The following is a 17,558-nucleotide window of genomic DNA, read 5'->3' as shown; positions in this document are numbered from 1 at the left end:
AAACAGAAAAGTCTGTAGATAATGCAGACCATACGTGCACATACAATAGGGCCGAGACACCATACGCACTGCAAGAATCAGATACAGTCGAGCAGAAAAACAGAAAAGTCTGCAGATAATGCAGACCATACGTACACACACAATAGGAGATATTTATAATACATTCACCCATCACCACATTTGAGTGTGTCTCTCATGCATCTTACAACTTCCATCGAAAAATTTGTTTCACAGGCTAGATACAATAAGAGCAGATTGTTGGTGGTCACTAATGGATAAAAATTGAAAAATTAAAAAAAAAATTAAAGGAGTGATGGATAAATTTTTTTTTTTTTTAAAAAAACCCCAACATTTTTTCAAATTAACTCTTGGTAATTCTCATTTTCCTTTTTTTTTTGGTTAAATTTTTTCGAATGGGATTTTTTGTCAACGAAGTACACGGACAAGATGGAATTTCTCAGAAAATAGAGCTTGAAGATAGAGCTTTTCTGAAAAATGAAACTTGAAGATGAAGTTGGTTTGTTATAGAAGATGGAACTTGAAAATGCTGGGTGGCTACACCTACGTGGCTTAACCAAATCAGCTTGTGGAATTCTATTTGTGTAAAATGGTTGTAACCCTAGTATTTCTCAAAATGATATTGTTGAGCCGATATCTTCATTTAGTAAGTAACCCTAGTTTGTGAAGATTCAATAATTCAAAAAACTCTTTCAAGACCGGCTCAATATATTTGGGGGCCTTAGGCAAAATTTTGAAGTTGTATCTTATTTTTTAAAATATTTAAATATTAATTAAATAATATTTATTTTAATAATATTATTATATATTTATAATATTATTATTATTTTCATTCTCATTATTGTTTCATGACTTTTAAGTTTAACTTTTAACTAGTTGCCCAAAAAAATTGATGCGACATATTTATTTTTTTGGGTTAATTGGTCTTATTTCACAATGAGCTTATTATATTGGGACCTTATTTTAGAGGCCTTAAATTTTTATGGGAAAAAATTTTGGGTCTTATTTAAAAAAAAAATTAGGCCTTAAGTTAAAATAAAATTAAAATTTTTTTTAGGCCTTATTAAAAATTTATTTGGGCCTTATTAAAAAAAATTTTGAGCCTTACTAATTGGGGGCCCTAGGCGACCGTCTCAATGGCCTAGCCATTGAGCCGGCCCTGAACTCTTTTGAACTTTCCAACCATTTTTACTTTCTTAGTGGCTCTTTCTTCTCTTTGCCTAATCTTCCAAACAAATTATAATATGACTATGAGCTATGACTTATGACAAATCTTTTATTCCAGGTTCCTCCTCCTTTTTCTTTTTTTAATTTTATTTTTAATTTTATTATTATTATTATTATTATTATTTTTTATTGTTTCTGTTAGGTTTCTTTGTTTATTGGTAGTTCAAAGGTGTAAAATGAAGTTTTTCCTATTTTTATTGTTTGAAATTGAATAAAATTATTTTCAAATGTCACTTTCTAAATATATGTATTCTTTGTGTTTTTTTTTTTTTTTTTTTTTTTTTTTTTTTAAATTCCGAACCAAAAATTTAGATAAATATCGTCATCCACACAAATCTTATCACATGCTTATAGAAGGTTTTGTGGGAGTCAGCTACCCACTGCCACCTGTAGTGAAGATTGTCGTCCTATCATTGTTAGAGTATTAATTGAGTCATTCACGATTGTTAGAAGCTGCATGTTACGTTACTTTCAGTGATTAATTTCTGATCTACATATTTTCTTATTTAATAGTTGTTGTTGTTTCATGTTTGTTAGCTCCTTTGACTTATGATCAGCCAAATTATCTTACATAATACTGCCGGAAAGGCCTCATCAGAAACACCCGTTATTGTGTATATTTTTTATTTAGGGTAGATAATTTTTGACACGACTTACGAATTTAATACGAACTCAATACAAAATTATAGAATTAGTGTTGAGGAGACTAACCTGTTTAATTAAATGGATCGAATTATGATTGACATATATACTTTAATATCCATGTTTTCGACCACTTACGCAACATAAACCAGACATGTAACATAAAATGACATGGTAACGTGGGACCCACAGGTTTGAGGATTCCTTTAGCCATGCCACATTGCCACACATGAACAACGTAAGAAAGAAAAGTAGGACCAGGAGTTTAATAACGTTGGCAGTGTTTGCAGTGGCCAGGGCTTGTAGCATTTTTTTTTTAATTTTTTTTTTTATGAATATGTGTTTGATTGATTTTAATAAAAATATTTTATGGGAAAAAGTAAAAAAATATATTTTATATGAAAAAATGTAAAAAATTTATTTTGTAATGATTTTTTTATTTGAATAATAATAAATAAAAAATGATTGATGTGGTATAAAAAGTAGAAATATTGAGATTACTTTTGAGATGAAATGATTTTTTTTTTAGATTGAGGAAGGGCATGGTACAGTACCAGCTCAGGCCATTGGCAAACACTACCGTTAGAAACGGAGTGGACATCGACTTTGGAAGGAGCCAAATTGACAATTTATTTATTTTATTGCTTTGTTTTTATTTATTTATTTCCATTAAAATTTGGTACATTAATTATAGAATTTATTCCTATAGTTATGAGTGGCAAAATTTTTAGCAAGGGTTAGAGGTGAAGTCTAGTATTTTTATTACGCGTTCTTGAAACTCTTTCTTATTTTTTATAGATTAATAATAGAATGTCAGGAATAATGTTAATATGAAATTAGTTTCATGAGAAAAAAATTTATTTATTTTTTTACATGTCCGCACAAGAAGGCGAGAGAGATTCGAACTAGTGACCTCTGCTTCATTAAACGTGGTCCCAGTTAATTAAACAAAATTTATTTTAATTTGTAATAATTTTCATTTATATCAAATGCTTATCCTATTTGATTTGTTATGATTCGAATTTATAATTATGTCATGTTATCAAAATCAAATTCTTAATTAAACCATATTTAATTTATTTTATTTTATTTACGAGTGCTTTATTGTTTTATCTTCTGATTATGATAATTTATTTTTTATCTAGTTGAGTTATAATTATATGTCTCACAAATATGTAATAATATAATGTTAGGTGGATCCTTGAAACCCTGGTGTCTTTCATTAATTTTCTCCAATGCCAATTTATTTAATTTAGTTATGTAATTTAATTTTAATCAAAGTCTATTCCATTACTCCACTTTATAGTGGAAAACCAAAATCAACACTTTTTTTTTTTTTTTTTCTGCACAATAATAGAAATTTTACTTTAATATTTTACCATTTTATGTGGATGATCTCATACTTACAGAGAATTTATTACATGCTTTTTTTTTTTTTTTTTTTTTTTTGGTTAAAAAAAAAATAGACATCAAACTCTTTACTCTTTACATATATATTATTCCTGACTTTCACTTTTTGAAGCAAGTGAAAGGGGTCCGTGCATGGCAAACGGTCTAAATATTTGAAGAGCTTGTGTGACAAAAATTAGTTTTGAAATAAAGTAAAAAACTTATTAAATGACGACCTTTTGAATTTTCTCTCTTTTTTCTTTCAAAAAAAAAAAAAAAAACTAAATTTAAAAAACTCACAAGAAATGCTAGCCACAACAACAATCTTTGCATAAAGTTGAGGTTTCTAACCAGTCATAGGTAACCATCAAGGGTGATTGTTCAATGGGCCAAGAAAATCTCCAAAGTGGTTAGACATATACTAAAATATAGGTTCAATTTTCTGTAATGAAAAATCTCCACATATACTTAATTAGTATTAGTCACATTGATTTCTATTGATGCTCTCCTGTGTGGCTCTTAGTAAGTAAATGCTACGTAACCAAGGTAGGTTAACCACAATTGGTTTACCTGACTTACCTTTTTTGCTCAAAAAAAAAAGAAAAGAAAAGCCCAAGTAGGATATAAATGTGATGCTGGCATATATATGTGGAATCATGTGAATGTGATGGTAACATTTCATGTGAATAGAAAAGTCTACATATAATGCACACCATACACACAGTATCAGATATATATGAGATATGATACATTCACCATATGAGTCTCTCTCTCCCATGCATATTACAACACCCAACAGAAAATAGAAATGTTTACATATATATAATGCACACCATACACACAGTATCAGATATATATGAGATATGATACATTCACCATATGAGTCTCTCTCTCCCATGCATATTACAACACCCAACAGAAAATAGAAATGTTTACATATATATAATGCACACCATACACACAGTATCAGATATATATGAGATATGATACATTCACCATAGGAGTCTCTCTCTCCCATGCATATTACAACACCCAACTGAAAATAGAAATGTTTACATATATATAATACACACCATACACACACAGTGGCGGATATGACACATTCACCATATGAGTCTCTCTCTCCCATGCATCTTACAACACCCATCAGAAAATTTGGTTCACAGGCACGATATAATAACTAATAAGGCCAGATTTTTGGTGGCCACTAATGGGCTTGTTTAGTCAACAAGTAATCCAACTCCTCCGCAAATCTTTTCATGGCTGGGGCAGGCAAGCAAATTGGGAGCACTATCCCATCCTCTTCCTTACTGTTCTTGTAAGCTATATAAAAGTTCAACACTCCAGGGATAACCCCGACCCCACCTTTGGCTGGCCCAGCATAAGCCGCCTTGCCCCACCCAAAGTCCACGTCTCTGAACCCGGCACGTGTCACATCTGACACCAGGTATGATCGAACTACAGTGTAATGGGGTCGATTATTGATCACCATAAAATCAGCTAACGATCGCATGTACTCTTCCGTTACATCGTTTTTGGCCTTCTTCACCAATTCCAAGGCATAACCTAAAGGATTCTCACATAGCTTTCCGGCGGTTGTTACCGCCGCCGGGATTGCAAAACCGTTACCGTAATAACCAGTGGGTAACAAAGGGTTCAATTTGACACGTGCATTGACGATACATATCATGCGTACCTCCTCATCACGATCGGGTTGGAGTGCTATGGTACGACAACGCCATAGGCTTGCGGTGAGCACCTCGAACTTGGTGCATTGGCTTAGGTGATGTGGTACAAACCTACGAAGGGCGGACACTTCAGTGGGACCGAAAAAGAAGGAACGGTGGACCATGCTCTCTACTGGGGTGACTGTGCCCTTGGTATCAGCCACTTCTTCATACTCACGGTGTATGCAAGTCACGCGCGGTGGATCCCTTGCATTGAGAATGTGTCTCTGCCACACAGGCGGGATGGATGGGGCACGTGCACCATGTGCCATCTCGGCCATGGCTGTCATGAATTGGACCATACCAGCGGCATCGCTCATTGTGTGGTTGAAGCGCAAGGCGAAGATGAATCCACCACACTTGAGGCGTGTCACCTGCCAATCAACACAACAAAAGGATAAGTAGATGTTTACATAGTACTAGCAGTACGGGAAGTACGTTACATATATGAACTTTAGAATGTTTCAAGAGTTTTTTTTTATCCCTTTGGGATTGTGATTTCACAACTTTTAATTTGAAAATGTGATTTTTAAAAATGTAATTAAATATTTGGTAAAATCACAATTTAAAATTTAAAATTACAGTTTAGTATTTAAAATCGTACTCTTTTAAAAACACATTGTTTTGCCTGCGATTTGAAAACGCGATTTTTTTTTTTTTAAAAAAAAAACATGGAACTCACAAACAATACATTTTCTACAATTTAATTTAAAATCACACCTCAGGTATGAAAAATCACAGTGCCAATGCACTTAGAGCTTGTTTGGTAAATGCAGAATAAGTATTCGGGGAAAATACACTTTCTCCTCTGAACTATCTATAGATTTGCACTTTTAACCCTAATGTTTAAAAAGTGACACTTTACGCCCCCAAAATATCTGACATTGACACTTAACCCTATGAAATACACTTTACCCCCTGAAGTATTTTAAGTTGACACTTTACCCCCGAAGTAACTAAGTTTTGGGAGGGTAAAGTATCAACTCAGGAGGATAAAGTGTCAATTCATATAAATTTAAGTTTTGTGTATTTTTTATTTTGGACGGATTGAAAAGTTGCATATCAGATCTTTTGTTTCTGTACTGCTTGGTCTTTAATACTCTGAATTCCAAGTATGTTCAATAGTCAGATAGGCTACTAGTGTTGGTGGAAGTATACTTGTCTGAATGTCTGTTCCAAGTGTTGGATGCTTACCTTGATTTTTTTGGGGGGGGTGCTGCTAGTGTTGGTGGAAGTATACTAGCTTGTTTGAATTTCAGTTCCAAGTGTTAAATGCTCACCTTGATTTTTTTACGAATAATGATTTTAGCCATTAACCATTAATTATAACTGCCTTTTCATCCATTAGAGCATTCCTAATGGAAGAGCTAAATTTTTATGTAAAATGGCTCTTCAAAACTCACTTTTATCTAGTTTAGCTAATAAATTTTTAAATGCATCCACATCCGATTAGCTACATTTTTATCTATATCATTTAAATATTATTAAAAGTGAGAAAAGTTTTGGGAAAAGGAGAACATGTGAGAGGAAAAATGGGAAAAGTTTTGGGAAAAAAAGAACATGCAGAGAAAAAGTAGGAAAAGATTTGGGAAAAAAGAGAAAACAGGTGAGAGAAACAATAAAAAATAAAATGGCTCCCTTAAAAAATGGTGCTACATTTAGCTTTTTTTTAGTTCTTCCAATCAGATATCTATTTTACATTTTCTTTGGCTAATCCAATGTATCTAGGAGATTTTTTAAACATTTGAAGAGCCAAATGTTACTTTTATCTAAAATAGCTCTTTAAATGTTTAAAAAACCTACTAGCTACATTGACGTAGCCAAAAGAAAATGTAAAATAGATATTTGATTAGAAGAGTTAAAAAAAAGCTAAATGTAGCAGCATTTTTCAAGAGAGTTATTTTATTTTTCATTATTTCTTTCACCTATTTTCTCTTTTTTCCAAATCTTTTCCTACTTTTTCTCGGCATGTTCTCTTTTTTCCAAAACTCTTCGTATTTTTCCTCTCACATGTTCTCTTAATTTTTTCCAAAATTTTTATTGCTTTTAATAATATTTTAATAGAATAGATAGAAATATAGCTAACCAGATATAAAGATATTTAAAAATGGCTTAACTAAACTAAATAAAAGTGAGTTTTGAGAAGCAATTTTACATAAAAATATGGCTCCTCCATTGGAAATGCTCACTATGATGTAAAATTCTTGAAAAATAGGCATAAGTTACGAAAATTCAAGATCCGAAAGGGGTTCCAAAAGGGGCTCTAGGTTTTGCGATTTTTTTTTTTTTTTTTTTTTTTTTAGTTTGAAAAAAATAAAATAATAGTAATAATTTTTTTTAAAAAAATCTATTTCATTTCTCAAGTCCTAGAAAGAGAATATAAAAGTAATTATTCTTATTAATTGTAGGGTCTATTCCACGAACCAAGTAAACCTCTTTCTTTCTTTTTTCTTCCTTTTTTTGTTTTTTTTTTTTTTTGGGTATAATCATCAAATGATTAAAAAACAAAAACAAAAACAAAAGAACAAGTTGATGAGTTATTTAGTAAACATGCACCTGGATAAGGAGTAATGGGCAATTGAGGATCCCTTCAGAGCCGGGAACATCAAAAAGGAGCTCCTCCAAGCATGGGAATGGGGGTTGAAGATCATCACCAAACTGCTGAAGTGTAACATCAGCATCGGCCTCGATAAAGATGACACCCTCGCCGGTACACTCTACAACAAGCTTCCGGCCAGGCCGTTCCCTGAGCCTGCCGGCAAAGGGGTAGTAAAACACTAGCGTTTGCGCAAGTGCCTCTCTGATGACTTTGACAGGGTCTTTCCCATGCATAGAGGGATTGTATCGGTAGATTTGTATAATTGGAATTTGAAATCGAAGACTCTCTTGATCATCAATATCAGAGAGTTGTTTGAATTCATGTGGTGTTGGCTTAGCAGGAGCAACCAGTTCTGGTTTGCACCTTCGCATTGTGAATACTAGAGAGGGTGTCAGTCCTGCCATGCCTGCAAAATGGAAGTTAATTAATTTGGTTGTGATAGTGTGTGTTCTGATGGATTTTTGAAGTGGTATTTATAGAGAGATACGAAGAAAGCATACTGCTACTTCGGTGCTGGATAGACTTAAATCTTATTAAGATTTATATGGAGTTAGGTAAATAGACTTAATGTAAAAGATGATGAAAAAATTGCTAGTTAAATTTTTAGTGGGTTATTGAAAGAAAAGTCACATTGTTTTGGACGCCAAAACTTATATGAGTGACCTTAAATAAAAATGTTTTCATAGCTTATAGAATGATAAGAAATAAAGATTTTAAAAGTGGTTTCATGATTTTTGGACACTTGTAGAAGGAGTTATGATTTTTAGAAAATTCAAGTGTCAAAACAGGAATTTCAGTCAAACAGAGGCACAGGATTTCGAGTGCGTTTTGAGGTACCAAAATGTTATGGGTTGCTATGATTTTTGGATATGTTTTGGATCTTTGAATGATGAAAATTTCAAGCCAAATTTCGTGTCAATTGGAGATAAATTGAAAAAGTTATGATTTTCCGAAGTTTAATAGGTCAAGCTGCGGAGTAGTTGAAGTACCTGTGATTTGGGAAATTAATTGGATGGGTTAATGATGTCTGTAAGCCACGATTTTTTGGTATATGTTAGTCAAAAGGTTTAGGTTCATTAAGGATTAATTGTAGATTTTTATAATCACGTTTTAATGTAAATGCATGAGGAGTTTGTTTGACAAGTCATCAAGTTCAAGATGACACATGGCCTTACATGATAAGTTGATTGGTTGACACCTAAAGGTACATGTGTTATATAACATGTTGCCCTTGCTTTCTCGGTGAACACCTGGGGTTCTAAGGTGTCATTCTCTTGAGACATTCCTGGAGATTTGTCTTTGTTGTAGCTGGAGTGGAGTGCATGTGGGGCAAATGTCCCACACGTGGCAAGCTCACAAGGAGCAATTCTCTCCATTTCTCACACCTGTCTTGTGTGTAGCAGAAGTTGAATGTATGTGGGACATCCACTCAATTGCTCACAGCTCAAGTGAGCGTGAGATGAGGGAGAGATCCGGAAGAAGAGAAGAAAGAAAGAGGAAGAAAAGAAAGGAAAGAGAGAAGAGAAAAGAGAGAAGAAAAGACTGAAAGAAAAGAGAGAAGAAAGGAAAGAGAGAAGAGAAAGAAAGAAAGAGGAGGAAGAAGGAAAATAAAATAAAAAATATGAGAATTCTCCAAGGTAATATTTTCATATCTTTTATGGTATTTTTTAGTATGTAGCTAAATTCCTAATATCAAGTTGATGCTTATTGGGTTTAGATGCTAGTACATCTTATGATAATTAGAGTGATTGTCGTAAATGTTTCTAAGCTTTTGATATTAGGAGTAAGTTGCTAAATTAAATGGCTTAGGAAGATAGCGATATATTGGCTAGATAGACTTCTTAAGCTGTTAATTGTAGTCGGATGATTTTAAAATAATAAGAATGTTATAACCTTGGTATTTTAGTGTAAAACAATTGGTTAAATTAAGGCCTTAGTGGAGTTGATTATTAGAATTCTATGTGAGGCATATAAATCAAGCATGGTAGGGTTGATGTCACTATAATGTTTTTGGCTAAGGATAGACGATGGTAGGATAAAGATTAGAGTTAAGATCCTTAGCAACTAGAGTGATGCATGATTGAGACTTGAAAACGAATTAATGACTAAGGTAATTTTTACCTCCGTTCTAGGAATTGTGAGTTGGATGCGGATTCAAAATAAGGGCATGCAATGCCAGGTAAGGGGACACAACACCAAAAACCCCAACAAATTTTTATTATAAATCTTTTGAAAAATGTTGGAGATTTTATAAAGAATCCACTTACATGATTTTCAATTGCACTTCCTTCCATATTTTAATGACAAGTTCATATGTCATTGTTTAAGAATTTTGATACAGTTACCATATTTCATGATTTATACATGATTGCAATTATGAATGAAAAGAGCTCTCAAAGTTCATGGTACGGGTGAGTTTACCAGATCATATAAAATGTTATATGTGCATTCATGGCATAGCAGATGAGTTTACAGATCACATGAAATGTTATATGTGCATTCATGGCACAATATACAGTTACAGATGAGTTTACAAATCATATGAAATGTTATATGTGCATTCATGATTAAAAACGTTTAACCCGAGACATGATTATAGTGACGATCGGTACCATATAGGGTAGCATGGCAAGCACACCGAATGACGGTTACGAGAAGGTGTGTGCTACCGGCCAGGTGGCCTTCACCTAGGGAAGTTCCCAACCTGGTAACTCTCCCATGTGACGACAAGATGAGCATATAGGTCATTTGGGACACGCCAACGTGCGCTGCTCACAGTAAAATTGTGGCGTCGGGTCAAAGGGTAAGACAATAATTTTAAAAGAAAAGCAAAATGAAATGCTTGCATATCTCATAACTTACTTGCGATTCTGTATTAATTGTCAATTACTCATTTTGCAACTATCATGCTTATTTTGTTAATTATGTTATTCTGCCTAAATTGTTATTGTGCATAACTGAGATTTTGACATAGAAATTTGTATAGCATGTTTTATAGCATCTTGGTTTTATGGCTACTTACTGAGTTGTCGAACTCACCCCTTCTCTCTATCATGATAAGATCAAACGATCGATCAAACATCTGATCGATCATAAGGAATTAGTTCGATTGATCGTGATAGGATCAAATGATCGGTCAAACATCTGATCGATCCTTGTGAATTAGTTCGATTGATCGTGATAGGATCAAATGATCGATTAAACATCCGATCGATCCTAATGAATTAGTTCGATTGATCGTGATAGGATTAAATGTTCGATCAAACATCCGATCGATCCTAATGTATTAGTTCGATTAATCGTGATATGATCAATTGATATATCAAACTGGATACAATTGAAGGTTCAATCGAACATTCAATTGAATTGTAAGCTTTTTATATTATCTTAGTGCCTTAGTTATATTGATCTTATATTATCTTTGGATTTTGTATTATTTTATAATTAATTATAAGATAAATATCAACTTAATGATCGTTATCATAGAAATTTATTAAACAGAAATTTCTAGTTAATATTATAATAATAAAAACATATTACAAGAGAAAAGTTAAAAAAACAAACATCCGATCGATCCTAATGAATTAGTTCAATTGATCATGGTATGATCAATTGATAGATCAAATTGGATACAATTCTAGGTTCGATCGAACATTCAATTGAACTGTAAGCTTTTTATATTATCTTAGTGCCTTAGTTATATTGATCTTATATTATCTTTGGATTTTGTATTATTTTATAATTAATTTTAAGATAAATATCAACTTAATTATTTTTATCATAAAAATTTATTAAACGAAAATTTTTAGTTAATAGTGTAATAATAAAAACATATTACAAGAGAAAAATTAAAAAATAAATAAATAAATTGTAAGTATAATTTTTTTATAAAAAAAAAATACCTCAAATAGCGGCGACATATTGGATCGCCGCTATTTGAGATAATTATCGGCGACTGTAGTCACCGCTATTGATTGTACCAAATAAAATTAGCGCCATCTCTGAAATTGGCGCTAATTTTCTGAAATTTTATGAAATTTTCATACCATTTTTTTTTTTTTCTGACTCAAAGTCCGAAAATCACTCTGACTCAAAATAAAATCACTCTCTCACTCTCACTCTCTCTCTTGATCTCACTCCGAGAAACAGCGAAATCAACAAGACAGGAAGAGGAAGAAGAAGAAGGAGAAGGAGAAGATAGACGGACCTAGATCGAATCGAATCGAATCGGATCCGACCCACATACGCACATCCTCCTGGTATGTACGTGGGTCTGTGTATTTTCATGTTTTGGGGCTGTTTATGGATTTGGGTCTTTGTTTTCGTCCCCTGTAATTTTGAGTTGAGCTTGCATATGTTGTTTTCTTTTCTGTGAACATTGGCTTTGACGGTGAATTTGTTATTCTGGAGTTTTTTCTTTCTTGGTTCAAATGTGTAGTGTTTGCATATGAATATATATATATATATATGTGCTTTTTTTTTCTTTTTTTCCAATAGCGGCGATCCTTAGGTCGCCGCTATTGAGTTTCTATTTTTTAATTCATTAGCGGCAACATCTAAGTTGCCGCTAATGATAGAGGAATAGCGGCAACTTGAAGTTGCCGCTATTGACCTTTTCCAATTTTTTTTTTTTAAATTTTCTTATTACAAATAGCGGCAACGGTAAGTCGCCAGTAATACTGGATAAATAGCAGCAACTATGAGTTGCCGCTAATGATAGAGCAATAGCGGCAACTCCAAGTTGCCGCTATTGACCTTTTCCAATTTTTTTTTTAATTTTCTTATTACTGTCGCCGGTAATACTGGATAAATAGCGGCAACTATGGGTTGCCGCTAATGATAGAGCAATAGAGTTGCCGCTATTGACTTTTTTTAATTTTCTTATATCATTAGCGGCGACTTTATGTCGCCGCTAATGACATACAAATAGCGGCAACTTAAAGGTTGCCGCTAATGATATACAATACCGGCAACCTTAGAACCATTTTGAACCATTTTTTCCGGCAAAAAAAAAATATTAGCGGCAACACTAAGGTTGCCGCTATTGACCATAATTTTTGTAGTGCATGAACCAGACATGTGACATAAAATGACATGTAATTTTTGACATGACCGACGAATCTAACATGAACCTAAAATAAAATTAGAGGATTAAGGTTGAAAAATTTAACGTGTTTAATTAAATTAATTGGGTTAGAATTGATTCATAATTTCATATAGTCTTATAAACATTCTTTGCACTACTCAAACTTGAATTCCCCCCTCCCCTAATTCCATTCTCTCATCAACAAATTTTGAGTCCCTCTTAATTTATAACCGAAGTGGATAAATTGGGTTCAAATTTTAGAAGTTTGCCGGCCACGAACTGGCTTGATGATCTTTATCTTTCCAAGGTTTGTCGGTGGCAAACAAACTGGCACCATTATGCCATCCTCTCTACGGTTGTTCTTCGCAGGAATATAAAAGCTTGCCACTCTGGGGAAGCTAGGGGCTCGCCCTTGGCTGGCTGGCTCACCATTAGCCGCCATGCTCCACCCAAAGTACACCTCTAAACAACCTGTAAGTATGATAGCCAACACAAGGTACGTACAACGGACCCACAATCAATGAGGTCGGGCCGGCCCTTAATCGCCCGCCGCTAGATTAGCTAATGACCTCAAGTACTCTTCTTTTTGACTACTTATAGGTTCGTAATTCGTACAAGTTGTGTAATATTTTAAGAAAAATGTTATTTAGTATTATCACATGTAAGACGTTTTTATATGTGAACTTGGTGTTTGTAGTTGATGTTGAAAACATCAAGTCAACAACGTGGTAAAATCTTCAATAAATAGAACGCGTCTTCGGGTCTTCAATAATTCAACGTCGACGTTCGGAGAAGGATCCTCTCCATTTCAAGTGAAATGGAGAGGGTCCATTGCCGTGACGTTCACGGAAGACCGGAGTAAGCTTCAATGCAAGAACTGTGCTATATGTTCTTTTATTTATTTGCTAGAATTGATAACATTCATCAACTTTGAGGCAAATACCTCGTTCCTAGCAAGATTCAAATATGGTTGACCAGAAAGGTTAGAAAAATGCACACCAGACATATATATATATATATATATATATATATATATATATATATATATATATATATATATATATATATATATATATATATATTACATCCACTCTTCAACACATTTGAGTCGTATTATTGGCTTCAAAGTTTGGATTTTTTCAGGCCAGTAATTATTGGCTTGTCAGTCAACAAGCAATTCAACTCCTTGATGAATCTTTCCATGGCTGGAGCAGGCAAGGAAATTGGGACTACGATCCCATCCTCTCCCTTGTTGTTCTTGTAAGGTACATAAAAGCTTATGCTCCCCGCTCCCTCCATACTTTTTGCTGGTCCACCATAAGTTGCCTTGCCCCATCCAAAGTCTACCTCTCTAAATCCGGCACGTGTCACATCTGACACTACGATAGATCGCACCATAGTGAAGTTGGGTCGACCTCTGATCACCAACATATCAGCACATGATCGCATGTACTCCTCTGTCACCTCCTTTTTCGCCTTCTTCACCAATTCTACAGCGTAACCTAATGGATTCTCACATAGCTTCCCAGAGGTTGTTACCGCTGCGGGGTACACGAAAACATTACCATAGTAACCAGTCGGTAACGGAGGGTTCAATTTGCTGCGTGCATTTACAATGCACATCACGCGCACCTCCTCGTCACGATCGTATTGTAGCGCTATGGTACGACAACGCCAAAGGCAGGCGGTGATTATCTCGAATGTGGAGCATTGGCTCAGGTGACGTGGCATGAATCTACGGAGGGTAGACACCTCAATAGGGCCGAAGAAGAAGGAGCGGTGAGCCATGTCGTCAAGTGAGAGGAAGGTGGCGGCCACTTCGTCATACTCTCGATGTGTGCACGTCACGCTTGTTGGGTCTCTCGCATTGAGAAGGTGCCTTTGCCACACGGGTTGGATAGATGGAGCACGTGCACCATGTGCCATCTCGGCCATAGCCATCATGAACTGAACCAGCCCAGTAGCATCACTCATTGTGTGGTTAAGACGTAGGGCAAAGATGAATCCACCACACTTGAGACGTGTCACCTGCCAATCAACACAAGAAAAGGGCAACTAGATGTTTACATATATAGTTGTGAAGCGCCTTTCTTTTTTTTTTTTTTTTTGACTTTTATTTGATGACGTGCTTGCTATTTAAAAATGTGATTTTAAAAAAGGTCGTTAAAAATTTGATAAAATTATGGTTTGACTAGTAAAACTTTGTATTTTTTTTTTTTTTTTTGAAAATAAAACTTTGTACTTTTGAAAGCATACCATTTGCATGTAATTTAAAAACACGAACATATTTAATTTAGTTTAAAATCCCACTTCTAATAATGTGAAACACGCTTACTGCCTTAGAAAACGCATCATTGGAAAGGTGTGAGATTTGTTTCGTTGGAATAATCATCCAATGATTAACACATCTACATGACATTTAAATCTAAAAGAAAAAAAAGGAAGGTTGACGAGTTCTTTAGGCGGAACATGTACCTGAATAAGCAATAATGGGCAATTAAGGATCCCTCCAGAGCCGGGAACATCAAAAAGGAGCTCCTCCATACATGGGAATGGGGGTTGAAGATGAGCATCTCCAAACTGCTCAAGAGTAACATCAGCATCGGCCTCGATAAACATAACACCCTCGCCGGTACACTCTACAAAAAGCTTCCGGCCAGGCCCTTCCCTGAGCCTGCCGGCAAAGGGGTAGTAAAACACTAGCGTTTGTGCAAGTGCCTCTCTGATGACTTTGACTGGGTCTTTCCCATGCATGGAGGGATTATATCTGTAGAATTGTATCACTGGGACTTGAAATCGAAAACCCTCTTGGTCGTCAATATCAGAGAGTTGTTTGAATTCATGGGGTGTTGGCTTAGCCGGAGCAACCAGCTCTGGTTTGCACCTTCTCACTGTGAATACTAGAGAGCTAGTTGTTGCTCCTGCCACTGCCATGCCTAGAAAATGGGAGGTCTGATAAAAGTAAGAAAGGGAAGTTAATTTGGTTGTGGTAGACTGGTAGTGTGTGTTATGATGAGTTTTCCAAGTGGTATTTATAGAGACAGATGAGGAATAAAGCATACAAGTTTTTGGTTTCGCGATTTTCTTGGCTTCTAAGACTATATATATATTCTACTTCAGAGCTGGTTATATGTCTGCCAAACTTTGAAATATATACAGACGAGCACTGATTGGCAGCACGCGTGGGCGTGGCACGCCCAGTGCAAAAATTTTTTTTTTTTTTTTTTTTTTTTTTTTTAAGATCAACAGCACGGGCGTGCAAAGCATGCCGCGTGCTGTTGATCTTTACCCTATACAGACATGACGATCAGGGTAAAGATGGATGCCGCGTGCAAAAAAAATTTTTTTTTTAAAAAAAAAAAAAAAAAAAAAATTTTTTGCACTGTCGTGCGTGGGCGTGCCACGCACGACGCGTGCTGCTAATCATGACTCTGAGGATCACGTTGAACATAACAAAGGCACATGAGAAAGGTAAACCGACCACTTCCCTTGTGTGAACCGACCACTTCCGATAATTAGCTTAAAATTGCTTAATTTCTTGGAAAGAAAACAAGAGATTGAGGGGGTTCGTGTGAAAGAGCAAGAAATAAGGAGTTAAATCGTGGGGCCCACATACAAGAAGACCAAAAATAGGACAAGCAATAATGGAAAATGATAAAGGCACAACAACTGTGGAGGAGAGAGAGAGCCTCAAACTAGGGAGAGAGAGAAAAATTTGATGTATAAGTTGAGTTAAAGTTAGGTTTAAGTTGTGACTGTATCACACCTCAGCAATAATAATTGAGAAGAGGTGACGTGGGGCCCGTAGGTTTGAGGATGCCTTTTGCTATGCCAACACGGGACAACGACTTTGGAAGGAGCCAAATTGACAATTTATTTCTTTTATTGCTTTATTTATTTATTTATTTATTTATTTCAGTTAAACTTTGATGTTTAGTACATTAGTTATAGAATTTATTCCTATGGTTATGAATTTTTAGCTTGAAGTCTAGTATAATATGCCATTTCGTAAGAATAATTTGTGTTTTTAAAAGATATTGCAAAATATAAAGTGTTTTGCATTGTAATTTAAACAGTACTTAATTTAAAATAAAATAAAAATATGAGATTTTCTATAAGCAGACTAGGGGCTACTTATTTGAAAATGAGCGAATTTAAACCAAAATCATGATTTCTCATAACAAATATTTAATAAAAAAGTAATTTTTAACATATTTTACCAAACGTCTTTACGATTTTAAAAAGTAGCGATTTTAAAAAATATAATTTTAAAAATCACACTTATTTAAATTGCAATCTCAAACAGACCATTAGTTTAGTTGCGTAATTTAATTTTAATCTACTTTCTATTCCATTGCTCCACTTTATAGTGCAAAACTAAAATCAACTATGTTTTATTTTTTCTGCACAATAATAGAAATTTTACTTTAGTGTTTTACATTTTTTTTGGATCGATCTCATTCTTACTGAGAATTTATTACTTGCCATAGCTTGCATTTGGGTTTACACTTCAATAGCTAACAAGAGAAAAATTAAACATCAAACTCTTGTGTGAAAAAAAGTTAGTTTTGAAATAGAGTAAAACACGTATTAAATAACTACTTTTTTATTAAAAAAATAAAAATAAAAACTAAATTTAAAAAAGTAGAAAGAAATGCTAACCACATCAACGATCTTCTCATAAAGTTGAGGTTTCTAACCATTCATAGGTACGAGATGATGTAAATGTCATTCTGACAAATGTGGAATCAAATCACGTGAATGAAATTAGAAAAAATAAAAATTACGCGTTTTGAATGTGATGTTAGAATGTGTACACGTACATCGCACCGGCGCCGCACAAAGTTTACATACAATGCACACCATACGT

General features: G+C 34.3%; 2 protein-coding genes and 1 long non-coding RNA gene across 3 annotated transcripts; 1 reads left to right on the top strand and 2 right to left on the bottom strand.

Annotated features, from left to right (window-relative positions):
• Positions 1 to 3,979: 3,979 nt before the first annotated feature.
• On the bottom strand, positions 3,980 to 8,069 carry LOC132187910 (benzyl alcohol O-benzoyltransferase). The gene is made up of 2 exons (XM_059602335.2): positions 7,560 to 8,069; positions 3,980 to 5,377 (listed from the first exon to the last, which is right to left on the bottom strand). Exons 1-2 carry the CDS (start codon positions 8,004 to 8,006, stop codon positions 4,484 to 4,486), a joined length of 1,341 nt encoding a protein of 446 aa, XP_059458318.2. The 5' UTR covers positions 8,007 to 8,069; the 3' UTR covers positions 3,980 to 4,483.
• A 961-nt stretch (positions 8,070 to 9,030) lies between these two features.
• Positions 9,031 to 12,063, top strand: LOC132167563 (uncharacterized). The gene is made up of 3 exons (XR_009438690.1): positions 9,031 to 9,239; positions 9,735 to 10,405; positions 11,752 to 12,063. It is a non-coding gene; the product is annotated as an uncharacterized LOC132167563 (long non-coding RNA).
• A 1,384-nt stretch (positions 12,064 to 13,447) lies between these two features.
• LOC132167543 (benzyl alcohol O-benzoyltransferase-like) lies at positions 13,448 to 15,739 on the bottom strand. The gene is made up of 2 exons (XM_059578547.2): positions 15,164 to 15,739; positions 13,448 to 14,716 (listed from the first exon to the last, which is right to left on the bottom strand). The coding sequence occupies exons 1-2, from the start codon at positions 15,620 to 15,622 to the stop codon at positions 13,811 to 13,813; spliced, it is 1,365 nt and encodes a 454-aa protein (XP_059434530.2). The 5' UTR covers positions 15,623 to 15,739; the 3' UTR covers positions 13,448 to 13,810.
• Between the last annotated feature and the right edge of the window lie 1,819 nt (positions 15,740 to 17,558).

The sequence above is a fragment of the Corylus avellana genome, chromosome 2 (assembly GCF_965113065.1).
Source record: "Corylus avellana chromosome 2, dhCorAvel1.hap1.2, whole genome shotgun sequence".
In the NCBI taxonomy this organism is placed as follows: Eukaryota; Viridiplantae; Streptophyta; class Magnoliopsida; order Fagales; family Betulaceae; genus Corylus; species Corylus avellana.
This window is presented reverse-complemented; position numbering and strand designations above follow the sequence as displayed.